At 40.0% G+C, this 15,803-nt stretch overlaps 1 protein-coding gene across 3 annotated transcripts in view; it reads left to right on the top strand.

The window, feature by feature from the left end:
- The window catches only part of HSD17B12 (hydroxysteroid 17-beta dehydrogenase 12), a 167,881-nt gene that overhangs the window by 89,258 nt on the left and 62,820 nt on the right, over window positions 1–15,803 (top strand). For all 3 annotated transcript variants that reach the window (XM_019948010.3, XM_019948011.3, XM_019948013.3), the window contains one exon: window positions 13,951–14,058. In XM_019948010.3, the coding sequence (XP_019803569.1) occupies window positions 13,951–14,058 (108 nt within the window). The remainder of the gene's footprint in view (window positions 1–13,950; window positions 14,059–15,803) is intronic.

Genomic DNA, 15,803 nt, shown 5'->3' on the forward strand with positions numbered 1-15,803 from the left:
ATGGCATTGTTTTACATTTTTGAAAATCTCTTTGATATCTGGCATAGAAGACAGTTGCGTTTGCAGATCTGCTTTTGCATTCAGTCTGCTGAGATATGTTCTTTAGGTTGAAGTATAAGAAGAAAATCTGGCTTCACATGGATATGTAGTTGGAAAAGAGAAAGTGATTTCAGTAGCATCTTCAGATAATTGTGGATATTCTTCGATACTACATCAAAACTCCTTAAGTAGAGGTTTCTTCAAGGTTAGTTGCAATATGGAATCTGAAAACATATCAATTTTTCATACTCAATTACCTTACAATCCATTTGTGTACCTCCCACTTTGAATCGGTCTTTTGCCAATCATGATTTTGTAACTTGAGGCATTGATCTTTGGAAAATATTGGTCCATGAGTTGTGCAGATCTTACAGTTGTTGGCACAGTCCCCCAAAATTACAATTATGAATATCACCCCTAATCTCATCAGAAAAATCTTTTCTTTTAGTCTCATGATGGTGGATACAAGTTTTCCAAAATTCTAATTTTCACTTAAAATCTCCAGTTTTATCATGGACAATAAATACTGTTGCTTGTTTTTCTTGAAGTGACAGACTTACTTCTTTCATTTTTTTAAGGTATGTCTGCCATATCTGAATAAGCATAGTTTTTCTGTCAGTTGGTCTTTCAAGTAAAATGATGCTGCATGAAAAAAAGGGCTAATTCAGCTCATGACTCAATTGCACCTGCCTTTTCTCAAGACGGCCATTGTATTAGGTACACAGAAAAGGTGCTGTATGCACACTTCGCATTTTGTCACATGGAACATTAAAAAGATGTGTACGCAAGAATAGAGATTTAAGAAAATTACTTATTTTACTGCTTCATCAGGAGACATTCTTTAATGAAACCGACTTATTTTCTTTTTTACTGCCAGTCTGTGAAGAATACAGTGACTTTTAACATAGTTAGGTGCTACTGCTTTGATTCCTGTTAAGATTCTAGCAGTTTTACCCATCATTGCTCTTGTGCCATTGGTGCAATTGTCACAACGCTGAAGAAGGCAAATAATGTCTTGGTATTTCTGACTCTCAGGAACCCTCAGGGTCATGGACCACAGTTTGCAAACCGCTACATTGAAGGATTTATGGGTGATGGAATCTTATCAGCAACTGAATGGAACATGGTTCAGGAAAAAAAGTTCCTTGTACAGCATTTGCAACTTTGCTTGAGATTATTTCAAAATTTAAAAAAAAATAAATAAACGATGGCCTTTCAAATGATGAAAACTGAAATTTATGAGAGTAATCATTTGCAAGTTTCAGCAAGGTACCAGTAAATTCTTTTGCAGATTAAATGACATAATGTCATTCAGTAGACTTTTTTGCATTTAGTTGATTCTCAGTAATTGATAACTATAATAGTTATTACTCCTGTTTAGTTGGTAGACTATTAACTGCAACCCTATGCATTTTACATGGAACCTCTGAGTTCCTTAGGAAGTCCTAGAGTCAGGGTGATTGGTGTCGGGTCCTTATCCTTAGTTCAGAGAGTACAGGAGGAGACTCTAAATCAAGCACTTTTGCTTTTACTTTGGTTTAATATATGAAGACTGTGCTCTTTTAATAATTTAAATGAAATTTTTTGTGTTAAATAGAAAAATGGTTCTACTCTTGACAAAATGTTGAACTATATTGATCTTCAAAGTATTAATTGCCATAAAGTAAAATACTCATTTCAGTAGCTGATACTTTAAATTTTATGGTGTTTTTTCGAAAGTTCCTAGTTTTGTCTTTAAAGAAATAAAAGCAACTGTTAAGCTTCCTTTTTCTAAATACCAAAGTGAGAGACCCAGATCTTGAAAGGAATACTTTTTCCTGTGGCAAGATCTCACAAAACCAGAGTGGAATCTTTTAAGAACAGAGTGACAGGTTGAAATAAAAAGAGGTCACTTAAAAAAAAAAAAAAGCACAATCAGCATTTTTAGAAGAAAGGTACCGTGTGATATCTGACTTCAATTAGTTCTAACTACCTTTCTCTTTGAAAGAAGGGAGGAATGTTACGGAAGGTAACAAAAATATGCCTTTTGATTTCCAACTTGATTTTTAGTTCACAATTATCCTGCATGGAAAATTGGTCAGCTCTGGCTCAGATCTCACTGGTAGTACTCATGGCCCTCTGTATCTGTGGGTTCCACATTATGGATTCAACCAACCACAGGATCATGTATTATGTTTACGATCCTGGGTTGGTTGAATCCGTGTATACATGGGCTGACTGTGGGACTTGAGCCTCTGTGGATTTTGATATCCACAGGGGGTCCTGGAACCAATCCCCCTGGATACCAAGAGATGACTATAATTTCATTTCTCAAGCCAATAAAGAGAAGTAAGTAAGCTACCTCAAGAAAAAAGTTGCTTTCCAAAAAAAATAAATAAATAAAAATAACAGAAACATTTTATGTGATTTAAAAAATGCTGAGACATAATTGGAGGAATGTTGCCTCATATGCAAAACTTATGAAGACTGTTTTATTTTTTGATTTATTTTTGTTTTGGCTGCGCAGCATGTGGGATCTTAGTTCCCTGACCAGGGATCAAACCTGTGGCCCTTGCATTGGAATGCAGAGTCGTAACCACTGAACCGCCAGGGAAGTCCCAAATGAAGACTGTTTTAGCTCTAAGATACTATAGTTAATAAACTATCTAAAGCAGGTGGATAAAACCATTGTGTCCTCTCTTCCCCAACTCAGACTCTAACTCAGAGATCTCCCGTTTCCACTACTGCCTCCCTTCTTTGGGCCCCTTCTCTTAGGACTGATTCGGTAGCTGCTGTGTTCTCTCCCAGCTGCCCGTTACTTTTTTTTTTTTTTTTTTTTTTTTTGCGGTACGTGGGCCTCTCACTGTTGTGGCCTCTCCCGTCGCGGAGCACAGTCTCCGGACGCGCAGTCAGCGGCCATGGCTCACGGGCCCAGCCGCTCCGCGGCATGTGGGATATTCCCAGACTGGGGCACGAACCTGTGTCCCCTGTATCGGCAGGCGGACTCTCAACCACTGCACCACCAGGGAAGCCCTGCCCGTTACTTTTGATAATAGGCTGTGTCCTCTTTGCCACAGCATTTCCTTCCTAAAAACAAGTGTGGTCGTGTCACTTCCTAGCTTAAGAACCTCTGCTAAGTACTCTAACACACAGGATGACTTGTCAACGTGTTATAGGGCTGCCTTCATAGGTCTGTATCCTGTGCATTTGCACAGGGCCCTGTCTTTGGTTTGATGCTCTGCTGTCACCATCCTGAAAGTCTTAATTTTGAACAAGGGGCCCCGCATTTCTATTTTGCACTGGGCCCCAGAAAATTATGTAGCTGGTCCTGCTTGTTATCTTGGCACATACAGCCTCCACCAATGTCCTTCTACAGAACTGTTTCTTTCTGTTTCTCTCTGTGTACCACCTACTCCATCCACATGCCCTTCCTTTTCCCCACTCTCTGCTTTTGCCTACTTCTCCTTCTCTGCCTGGCCCATTCCTACTCAAGGACTCGAAACCAGTGTCACCTCCTGTAGAAAATCCCACTCTGCAAGAGTGATTGCTTTCTCTTTGCACGATTTGTTTATGTTTATTAGAGCACCAGATGGGTTCACACACATTTCCTTCACCAAAACATGACCTATTTGCAGGTATCTGCTATTATTCTCAGGGTAAAGTCTGACATGTGGACACTACTCAGTGTGTACTTGAATTTAATCAGCCAAAACATACTCTTTGAGCTCCTATCGTGTACCAGGCACTATTGGGCTCTGAGTGTATAGTGGTAAAGAAAATACCAGACATGGACCCTGCCCTCACAGAACTGACAATTTAGGGAGTGAGGTGCTTTGCCTGGTGGCAAATGCCTGTGTCGCCTGAGTAAATGAATGAACATATGCTAAGGTGGTTGGGTCTTAGTTTCAGGTGGGCAAGTTTCTGCCTTCTTGACTAGCGGTGGTGTTGGAATGTAATAGGCACTGCAATACCAGAGAATCTTGCATTTGGAAGTTGTCCTTTGTTCATTTCGTGACCTGAAAGAGGAGGGTGGAGACCAGCAGGGTTCTGTTTCTTTCATCAAATCTGAGACACCATTGATCATGAAATGATACAGCTTATAAGCATTAAGAAAGAAAAATGGCCTATTAAACTGACACACGGTCAATTGTAAGGCATTCTGATTTCAAAGATAAAAAGTGAATAAAAATGTGCATCTTGGAATAGATAAAGCATAGTAATTCAAAGGTTAATCACAAGCAAATTGAGTGAAAGAAACACTTGGGACACTAAAGGCATGGCTTAAGTAGTATATTGTAACCATAGATTCCATGGGTGATACAGTAATAAGTAAATCAGTCTTTAAAGTGGAGGTATATGTGCTTGGTCAGATTGACAGGGGATATGCAGCTGATGCAAAGAGGAAAGAGTTGATGATACAGATAATACCTAATAGCAGCCTGTGCTGTTTAGGAAAAAACAACTATATATCATGCAGTCATCTTTGTAGATATTGGCAGATACAGGAAAAGAAAACATTTGAATAAGACTTTACAGTTTAATAAAATACATTCTCAAATGCTATGACATGTAATCCTCATAGGAATTCTGTAGGGTGGGTATTATTTCTTGTAGTTTAAAGCCTAAGAAATGAACTTCCTGAAGGTTGAAAGGCTTGATTGAAGGACCCTCAGCCAAGTGATGGAGTTGGCATTCAAGTGCAGAGCTTCTGACTGCATCCCCATGCTGTTTTGAACAAATTCTGTGTCTTGGTCAGCTCAGGATGCCATAATAAAATATCATAGTCTGGGTCTCTCTCTCTCTCTCTTTTTATTTTTCAATTTATTTATTTTATTTATTTTTAGTTTTGGCTGTGTTGGGTCTTTGTTGCTGTGTTCAGGCTTTCTCTAGTTGCGGCGAGCGGGGGCTACTCTTCGTTGTGTGTGGGCTTCTCATTGTGGTGGCTTCTCTTGTTGCAGAGCACAGGCTCTAGGTGCTCAGGCTTCAGTAGTTGTGGCTGATGGGCTGTAGAGTGTAGGCTCAGTAGTTGTGGTGCACGGGCTTAGTGGCTCTGTGGCATGTGAGATCTTCCCCGACCAGGGCTTGAACCCGTGTCCCCTCCATTGGCAGGTGGATTCTTAACCACTGGGCCACCAGGGAAGCCCCAATTGTCTGGGTCTCTTAAACAGCAGACCTTTGTTTCTCACAGTTCTGGAGGTTGGGAAGTCCCAAGATCAAGGTCCTGACAGATTCAGTTCCTGGTGAGAGCCTCTTTCCTGGCTTGTCTTCTCCCTGTGTCCCCTTGGCCTTTCCTAGGTGTGTTGTGTAGAGAGAAAGAGCTCTCTCTCTCTTCATTTTCATACAAGGTCACGAATCCCATCATAAGGGCCCCACCCTCATGACCTCAGCTAAACCTAATTACTTCCCATAGGCCCCACCTCCAAACACCATCATATTGGGGGTTAGGCCTTCAACGTATGAATTGGGGGAGGGGACACAAATATTCAGCCCATAATACTCTGCTTCCATAGTATTAGCAGTATCATCTTGGAATCTTAAGCATAATAATGTTAGAAATAATTTTTATATTTTTCTCACCTCAAAAAATAAAATTCAGATTTTTCCATTGGCAGGCCTTTTTTTCCCTCCAAGTGTAGAAAATAAACATCTTTATTTGAAAATTTCTTCAAAGGTGCCTTGTCCAGGGGTCTACAATACCTGAACCAAATGTAGAACTCAGGGCTTAAAAAGAATGGGACCTATTCATGCCCTATCAGTAAAACAAATTCACATGGTTTAAGGTTTTTATTTAGTACAGATAGCTGTTCTAGTTAAATAGGCTGTAATGAATAAAATATATAATAACCTTGGCTTAAAATAAAGAAATAAATACTTGGTTTGGGATGGAATCCCTGATGATGCTATGACAGATTTTTTGATTTGACGGAAAGTGAGTCTCTTCATCTGAGATTAAAATTGTCATGAATATATTTTCAAGGGCAATGTAAAAAAGAAATGGACCATGATTTGTGTAGCATCTCTGATAATTATAATTAAGTGGGCCTTTAAAAAAAAATGGAGTCAGATGAATTTTTCCCATCTAGGGCATAAGCACCTTTTCTCCAGAGCTACATAAGGGAGGTTTTCTCTGTAGGGAGATGTCTAATCCCAAGGGGCAGGGGTGAAGGGAGATGGTGAGGTTTGGGGGTAAGAAAGAAAACAGGAAAAGGAGTGAAGTTAAGTGGAAAGGATATGTTTAGGGGACTTGTTCTTTGTTTTCTCCTAAAACTTAGAAAAAGTACAAAAGACTCACTTTTTACAGCTCTAAATATTGTAAAACATGTGAAAATGGAGGGGGTTTTCAAAACATGCAGTACATTTTTATAGTTACAAATTGAATTTAATGAATTTAGATTTAAGAAGCTAAAATTGGTAGGCATTGAATATAGTACCATTTTCCCAAGAGTCTCTCCTCTCCCCCTGATTATCTTTTTCAGGGCTGGGGAGAGGGAGAGTGGTCCCATGACTAAAGTGTCTTCCACGTTCATCTCCGTGCCCCTGAGTTAAGCTCCTGGAGTACTTTATTCATGAGACTGGATGGTTTTCTAAGGTTTCTAATTACTCTAAAGTGTTTCTACTTCCATGTGAATGGTAGTCTAACCCAGGCAGGACAGATGGAAGAACTGAGTTGTTTCTCAATTTATCTTAATGCTTTAAAAAGCCTAATGTTAAGTACCTTATGTTATTATGTCTCATACAGACATGTAGTTTATTTCTATAGAGAGGAGTTCAAGAAGTAGTGAGATGATTTTAATATTATCAGCTGTGTTGGCCTAGATGCATTTATTCAATCAACAAACATTTGAGTGACCTCTGCTATATGCCAGGCATTGTGCTAGGTGCTGGGAATACAAAGATAACAAATTGATTGTGTTTGTTAGGAAGTAGAGACTCTCTGCATAATGTATTATGGGAAGTGTTAATAGTGTTATATAGAAGGTCTCTAGGAGCACAGTCGAGAGGAAGTAAGTAGCTTTACGTTGGAGGCAATAGGAATCATGAAAATTCAGTCCACAGAGGTGGTGACACAACTCGAATCTTAAATGATGAAATTTATAATATGGAAAAGATGAGGAAGGATAAATGTAATAGGAATTTTGTAATGAATAGGGGGAAACTGAAACTTAGGGGGAAAGACAGATTGTTTATTTGGAGCAGATGTGTCAAGAAAGGAGAATCAATATATTATTTTTGGTTGTTATTAATAGAAAAATTATAAATAGTACATGAGTTTATGTAGATTAGACCTCTTTTCTAGCATTCTCAGACCTAATATCCCCAGACACCCAGGGGAAAAAATGAGGAAAGTCTTTCGAAGACCTGTAAGATTATGCTTAGAGCAAAACTGTTACATTTGAGAGATGTCGATTTTTTTTTTCTGGTATTTGTATCAATATAAACCACCAATATATTATCCTAGTCTTCAGGGAAAGTGGAGAGATGTCAATTTGTTGAACAAAATGAAAATAGTGATGGCCAGACCTAAAAGTACGTTAAACATAAGGTTATTATGAATATGTTCATGACCTTTCTAGGTTTGAACATAAAAACGTGTTATTTTTATTTTATTTTTTTTTTCTTTAAATTTATTTTATTTACTTATTTTCGGCTGCATTGGGTCTTTGTTGCTGTACGCGGACTTTCTCTAGTTACAGCACGTGGGAGCTACTCTTCATTGCGGTGTGCGGGCTTCTCATTGCAGTGGCTTCTTTTGTTGTGGAGCACGTGCTCTAGACATGCAGGCTTCAGTAGTTGTGGCATGCGGGTTCAGTAGTTGTGCCTCGCGGGCTCCAGAGCACAGGCTCAGTAGTTGTGGTACATGGGCTTAGTAGCCCTGTGGCATGTGGGACCTTCCCGGATCAGGGATCAAACCCGTGTCCTCTGCATTGGCAGGCGGTTTCTTAACCACTCCACCACCAGGGAAGTCCCACGTGATAGTTTTAATATTGAGAGGTGTTTTAGCTGCATCTTGAAACTACTTTTGACAGAGAAGTTCCTTCTCTGTCAATTCCAGACTTGAACTAATTCAGGATCCTCTGAGTAAAAATCAGCAATGTGAGTGTAGGAGTGGGGCACCCATTCTTAGAAGTGATGGACTGACTCAAGGCAGTTAGGACATTCATTGTTATAGCTCTATATTTATGAATAATATTTGCTTTCTAATATTCTACCATTGTGGTCATGTGGTTTTCAGTGGAATAGTAGATAAAAAGGGATGAATGGTATCAGCCCAGCTATTTCTTAGCTTCATTCCCCACTTTTTAAGCCAGAGCTGATTTTCTGCCCCCATTTCTAGTGAGTTGACTGCCTTGAACAGCTCATATCAATCATCAGAGGATTTTGCTTCTTAGTTTTCCGTTTTAGCCACTAGGCTGAGAGATAGAGGGCCAAGACCATATCGGAATCATTTCAATCTGGATAAAAGCGAAGGAGGGCATGATTATATTTGGCTACAACTAGTAGCTAGGATGCTAGCCTATCCAATTTCAAATATCAAAGGGTTTAAGTCAGTAGTATGGAGTATCTTTGCATATGGTATGTAGTATTCTAATAATGGGATTCTTTAGTTCTTTAATTTCTTTAAGAATTCACAACGCTAGATTTTACTGTGAGACATTGAATAAATGGAGAGCCTAGAGGGAACGCCACATTGTCATTCTTCATAAATTTAATTGAAATGTTGAATGCAACCCAATAAAAACTGAGACTAAACAAGTAAGGAAAACCAATAAACTTTTGAAAAAGAGTAGTAGTAAAGGAGCTCTGCACTACTAGACATATTAAAACTTTAAGTTAGAATAATTAAAACTAGGGCATTACAAAAGAACAGAAAAATAAGATAGTAAACAGACTATACTTTTGGAATCAGAATGTGGGCAGTAAAAGCTGTCCAGTGGCTTTATACTCTCACCTCAATCACTCATTGGATGTGGATGTCATGAGAAAGGCATGATCTTGGTTCAGGCAACTCTCTGAAGCTGAGGCAACCCCCTCCCCCTGCCTCCTCCCACCCCCCACCAAGGGGCTGACACCAGAAAGCTGTCTGCTGATGATACCCCAGCAGCTGGGGTAACCAGAATTTCCTTGAAGGGGCAGTTGAGTGGCTCATCTCTTTCCATTGCAACCTTCAGATTCACTTGTTTGTATATCTTTATTCCACACACTTGTAGGGTATTTATTTTAACTTATCACAGCTCCTACCCTGGAGGAAAGACTTGACAGAGGCTGTCATGTCATGGGCCTCTGTGGTGGGCAAGGATCAGAGTACTCAGAAGTATGTCTCCAAAGGCTTTGATGAAGTTCTTACTCTTCCCCAGTGGTGGGCTGTTGCTGAGTTGTGGACTGGTAGTCTTATGAAGAACCTTGGGTAGGGGAGGTGGCGAAGGTGGAAATGAAGGTTGTTTTATGTGTATGTGGTCCCCACTTCTCTTCCAGGTGCTTATTACATCCTTGTACTGATGGTTTTTTTGTTTGTTTGTTTTTTTGCAGTACGCGGGCCTCTCACTGTTGTGGCCTCTCCCATTGCGGAGCACAGGCTCCGGACGCACAGGCTCAGCGGCCATGGCTCACGGGCCCAGCCGCTCCGCGGCATGTGGGATCTTCCCGGACCGGGGCACGAACCCGTGTCCCCTGCATCAGCAGGCGGACTCCCAACCACTGCACCACCAGGGAAGCCCAGTACTGATGTTTAAAATTGAGGATTCTTGTTTGTCCGTGTTGGTTTCTGTTGGCAGGGTCAGATGAGAGCTGATAGACTATGGGGAGGGGGAAGATGCCTAGATTTATTTCCTAGCTCCTAAGGAAGCCAGCTATCTCCACCTCAGCTTTTTAGAACATCCTTCATACTTCTTTTCTAATCGTCTTGGCCAAAGAGAGGCATTTCTTGTCCTATTCTTATATATGTGCTACTAGTTTTGATTCACACAACTTGGTGGTAGTGGTAGGGACGGTTCACGGAATCCTCAAAGCCAGTACATGGGCCTGGTCAAGAGCATGCATATCCCATAATCTTTAAAAAAATTTTTTAAAATTGGCATATAGTTGATTAACAATGTGATAGTTTCAGGTGTACAGCAAAAGTTGATTCAGTTATACAAATACATGTATCTATTCTTTTTCAAATTCTTTTCCCATTTAGGTTGTTATATAATATTGAGCAGAGTTTCCTGTGCTACACAGTAAGTCCTTGTTGGTTGTCCATTTTAAATATAGCAGTGTGTACATGTCAATCCCAAACTCCCTAACTCTCCCTTCCCCCATCCTCTCCCCCCGACCCCCCGTCACCATAAGTTCATTCTCTAAGTCTGTGAGTCTGTTTTGTAAATAAGTTCATTTGTATCATTTCTTTTTAGATTCTGCATATAAGCGATATCATAGGATATTTCTCTTTTTCTGTCTGACTTACTTCACTCAGTATGACAGTCTCTAGGTCCATCCATGTTGCTGCAAATGGCATTATTTCATTCTTTTTTTAATGGCTGAGTAGTATTCCATTGTATATGTGTACCACATCTTCTTTATCCATTCCTCTGTCGATGGACACTTAGGTTGCTTCTTTCTCTTGGCTGTTGTAAGTAGTGCAGCAATGAACATTGGGGTGCATGTATCCTTTCAGACCATGTTTTTCTCCAGATATATGCCCAGGAGTGGGATTGCAGGATCATATGTTAGCTCTTTTTTGAGTTTTTTAAGACATATCCCATAATCTTGGGAAAAGAAATGTGAGGGAAGTCTGCTGGATTCTTCGAGGAAGTTTTCCTCACTATAAAAGGGACATATAACAGGGATGCCCCATTTCTGCCTCTGAACATTGCCTGCATGGATGCTTGGAATGGCAGTGGCTCTCTTGAAGCCAAGAGAAGAGCCAGCCTAGGGGAATAGGAGAAAAGCGTGGAAGGACCCTGGAGGCTTTGTGACGTTGAGCAACTGAACAAAGCAGATCCCAGACCTTGTCCTCACAAGCTTAATTCTGGTGGGAGCAGATGACAGCAAACACATGCGTTCTTAAAGTATATAGTACATTAGAGAGGGGTAAGCACGATGGAGTGAAGTAAAGCAGGGAAGGGGGACAAGGAGTGCTGGGGAGGAATGGCTGCATTTTTTTTAAAAATTTTTTTTAGTTATTTTTGGCTCATTTGTGTCTTGTTGCTGCACGCTGGCTCTCCCCAGTTGCGGCGAGCGGGGGTCACTCCTTGCTGCGGAGCGGAGGCCTCTCACTGCAGTGGCCTCTCCCGTTGAGGAGCACGGGCTCCAGGCGCTTGCTTCAGTGGTTGTGGCTCACGGGCTCTAGAGCGCAGGCTCAGTAGTTGTGGTGCACGGGCTTAGCTGCTCTGTGGCATGCGGGATCCTCCCGGCCCAGGGTTCGAACCCGTATCCCCTGCACTGGCAGGCGGACTCTCAACCACTGCGCCACCAGGGAAGCTCTGCATTTTTTACAGGGTGGTCAATGAAGACTTCTCTGAGAAGGTAACATTTACTTAAAGACCCAACAGAGACAGGGGATGTGGAAAAGCATTCCAGACAGAGGGCACAGTAAGTTCAAAAGCCTTGAGTGTATTTGGGGAACATCCTGTGTCTAAAGGACTGCTAGAACCCCTGTGACCAAGGCTGGGGAGCAACTGGAGAGTAAGTGGGTGGAGATTAGTTCAGTATCAGGCTGATGCTGAAGACTTGGGTTCTTACTGTAAAAGAGATGGAACGCTTTGGAGGATTGCAAGGAGGGTGACAGGAGCTGACCTACATTAAAAAAAAGAAAGAAAGAAAGAAAGAAAGAAAGAAAGAAAAGCCCACAATAGAGGCAGTGAAGAAAAGTTAACAGAAAGTAAACAACGTTAACTGGACTAGAACATGGTTCAGAGTAATTCAGGTATAAGTTCAAATTTTTATTTATCTTGAAAAACTTGTGTCAGAAACCATTTTGCTTATCCTAGTGTGAAGACATAAGAAAGAGCTTACTGGAGGGTTCTTATTAAGTAATATTCTTTCCAAAAGGGTCTCTGAATTTTTTTTTTTTTAAGCAGCGTATCTATGTAAGACTGTGCCATATAAGTACATTCACCAAATCCTGTGAGATCTAAAAGTAAATTTGATTCAGGGGTTGTGGGGTAGCTTTTATTACTAGAGAGAAATTTTCCTAAATGTCAGTATATAGTGCTAGTGTGGAAACAGTTGTTGCTTTCCTCAAATAAATAGATAAATTTTATCTTATTTTACTTCCAGAATAAAGTTTTACATTCAATAAAATGTATCCTTCAGCCTTTTGATTTTGGTCTTTTTTCTTGTGAATTGGTGGCTCTAATAAAGGCAGAGTTCTTTACTTACTTGTGGTAAATTCTGTGAGCCATTTATGCTAAGACATGTCAGACCAGCTACTGGGAAATGACAGCCCTGTATCTGGCTGTCCATTACATGAACACGTAATAACTCATTTATATTCGAATAGTAGGTATACCTTTAACACCAGATAGGTATTTTCCAGGTCAGTTATATCCTCTCTTGTTTATTCATAGATTCCTATCTAGGATGGATACTTTTCATTGAGTCTAAAGAATCTCTTGTGAACCAGCTCTTTAGTTTTAGACATAAATCCTTTCAGATCAAGAACAGAAACCTCCTATGTGGATTACTGCTGTATATTCTGTGATAAACTGGCATTGACTTTGAAGGAAGAAAATTTTATTTTTGGAAGCAGGATTTTTAAATTAATTCATTTGAATTCTCATCAAGCTCCAAAGAATAAGCATTCTTGGAGACTTTATGGAGTGCCTCATGTATGCCAGTACATGGTAGTATTGTTAGTACTAAAGTAATACTTTGGTACCTTTGATAGCACTAATGGTCATTATTACCTTCATTTTCACAAGAGGATGCTGAGGCCCATAGAGGGTATGTGACTTGCTCAAAGTCATTTAGCAAATAAGTGTGGAAGTCACATTGGTACCCAAGTCTGGGTGACCTCGCAGTCCCTGCCATCTTCTCAAAGCGGCTCACTAGTGAAGGCAGAAATCAACATGACATTTTCCCTCAGATGAGTTTTGTTTCTCCAGGGTCTCATTTCTGAATCTGTTATTTCCCTTAGCTCTGTTTGGACCTTAACAGTCCTGTGCAAAGTAGAACACAGGTCTTTCTGGTATCACTTTGTAGCTCCATTACTATGCATTTTGTGTGGCTTTTTAAATGTAGTGATTATTCATTATTAACCAAGCTCCTAAATTCCAATATGATCATATTCTTTTTTTTTTTTTGCTGTACGCGGGCCTCTCCTGTTGTGGAGCACAGGCTCCGGACGCGCAGGCTCAGCGGCCATGGCTCACGGGCCCAGCCGCTCCGCAGCATGTGGCATCTTCCCGGACCGGGGCACGAACCCGTGTCCCCTGCATCGGCAGGCAGACTCTCAACCACTGCGCCACCAGGGAAGCCCAGATCATTCATTTTATTTCCACTTTAATAAGGTGGATTTTTTGTTTTAATAGATCACACTTAAGACTTTTTCCTGAAATTATGAAGTATCAGTTTGCAATTAAAATCACAAACCAGTGATATTTAAAGAGTATATAATATTATGATATGCATCATGTTTTTTTATTTGTACCTAAGAGTCTAAAAAGTCATCATTATTGGTTTATAGGAGAACCGATTAAGGAACATTCAGCCAGCTCTGTGATAACATTGGAATTTTTATTGCAGAACTACTGTGTTGACTCTATATCATATCTTAGGTACTCTCATGATCGCTTAAAATTATCCTGGTCTAAATTTCATATAAAACTTGGGGGAGAAAAGTGTTTGAAAGGGTAATGTCATCAAATGCTTAAATCTTAATTTAATTAATTAAATTAATTAATTAAATCATATATTAATTTTTCCTCTCTCCATTTGTGTTTTTTTCCCTAGGAGAAAAATTCAAAGTGGAAACAAAGACCATTGCTGTTGACTTTGCATCAGAAGATATTTATGATAAAATTAAAACAAGCTTGGCAGGTCTTGAAATTGGTGTTTTAGGTTTGTATCTTTTTCATGTTTACAGATTCTTCTTGCATTTATTGACTAGGACTTTCTTTTTGGATGTTAGGTGTTCAATTGGTGAAATGACTAGTGAGAAGAAAATTGTCTTGTTAATACAAGTGATCATTAGATGATATGGATCTATATACACTTGAATCTTTATGTTTTGGGTTGTGTTTTAATGATGATTCTACAATTTAGGTTGTTTTCCCTGCCTGCTTTATTTCCAGTCTCTCATTCTCTCTGTATATACTTAGATATAGCTATGTCATAATAATCCTTTGTGGTGGGTAATGCTGACCCATTTTTACAGCTGAGGAAATAAAGGCTTAGAGGGGTCTCAGCCTTTTGTTCAATATTACCCCCTCCCCAACAAGGAGCCTTTTTAGACATTATTTTCCCCTAGTCTACCCTCCCATGAGACTTTAATACCACAGATCCACTGGGTATCTTGTTTATGTGCTGTATGTATATCTGTTCTTTATACATAAAAAGGATAAGAGCTCACACCATACCCCGGAATCAATTTTTGTTCTCTTGGGGGGAGAGGTATCATCCCAGTTGAGAAGACGTGGCTCAGAGAGATGAGTGACTTGCCTAAGCTGCTGTAGAGACTGAGTACTGCGCATGGGATTTAGCCACTGTTTGTTTTTTCTGAGTCTCCTACTTCCTTGTGTTACACCTCAGCTACCTTATTGCCAAAAACCGATGCTTCTGCTGAGATGTGGAAGTATTGGTCCTTGTTATGGAAAAGATTCACCAGATTTTGAGGAAAAGAAAAAAAAAAAACAGGCTTCAGAAAGTCACCCAGCATTCTCTGACTCATTTCTAGAAAGAAAAAGGGCATCTAGTTCAGAAAAATGTCACTTCTTCACTAAATCTCTTTATCCCACTGCCTAAATTGGTGGGAACCTGGTAATTGCCATTGTTTTCTTTATTGGACTATAAAAGGAGGAACAACGAAGAGAAAATACTTTTAAAAAATGTTTCTTAACCTTTCTTTAGTCACGACCCCACCCGTCTTCCTCATACTATAAAAGAATGGTCTCATATAATTTCTTGAAAAGGCAATTTAAAAAAAGTTAGCCCTACATAGTGCCATTGGACCTGGGGTTAACCCTGGCTTTGATGTGTTATCTTTTCAGCTCCTGCCTGGTCCATGTCATACATCACCACACCCCACCTACCCTCACAGCTATTCCCATACTTACAGGAGAGCCAGTAGCAAAAGATGAATGAACACACAGGTCTAATTTTTGCCTTGTTCTTCTCTAATACATACATTACTTGGAGTCTTTCACAAGCTCTTCTTCCTTTAGCTTAACCTAAAGCACAGCTAACATCTGTAAAATTCTCAATTTTTAAAAAATTCCAAGTCAGTAGTAGCTGTAACTTCCTAGTTAGGATAGACACTGCCATAGTCCATGCAAACCCCTTTCAAACTAGTTGTGGACTGGAGAGTGAAGGCTGGCTTAGGCAAGGAGGGGGATCAAGGATCCCTAATGAGAGGAGACTTATTTTGAACTTGTGTTCTTGGAGAATAACTTTGTTTCAGGAGTGGTTCAGTTAATCACAGTTGTTCTTAGCTTTGTATAAAATTCAGCTGCTTTTCACTGGGTAACTTTGAAACTATAGCTACTCTGAGACTATGCCATTGAAAATGGAAGATGTCAGGCATCAGGTTTGCTGCTGGGCTGGAGGGTTATAAAAGGCACTCTTCAGCTGTTCTTTCCTGACCCAGT

Source organism: Tursiops truncatus, chromosome 8, assembly GCF_011762595.2.
Source record: "Tursiops truncatus isolate mTurTru1 chromosome 8, mTurTru1.mat.Y, whole genome shotgun sequence".
Lineage (NCBI taxonomy): Eukaryota > Metazoa > Chordata > Mammalia > Artiodactyla > Delphinidae > Tursiops > Tursiops truncatus.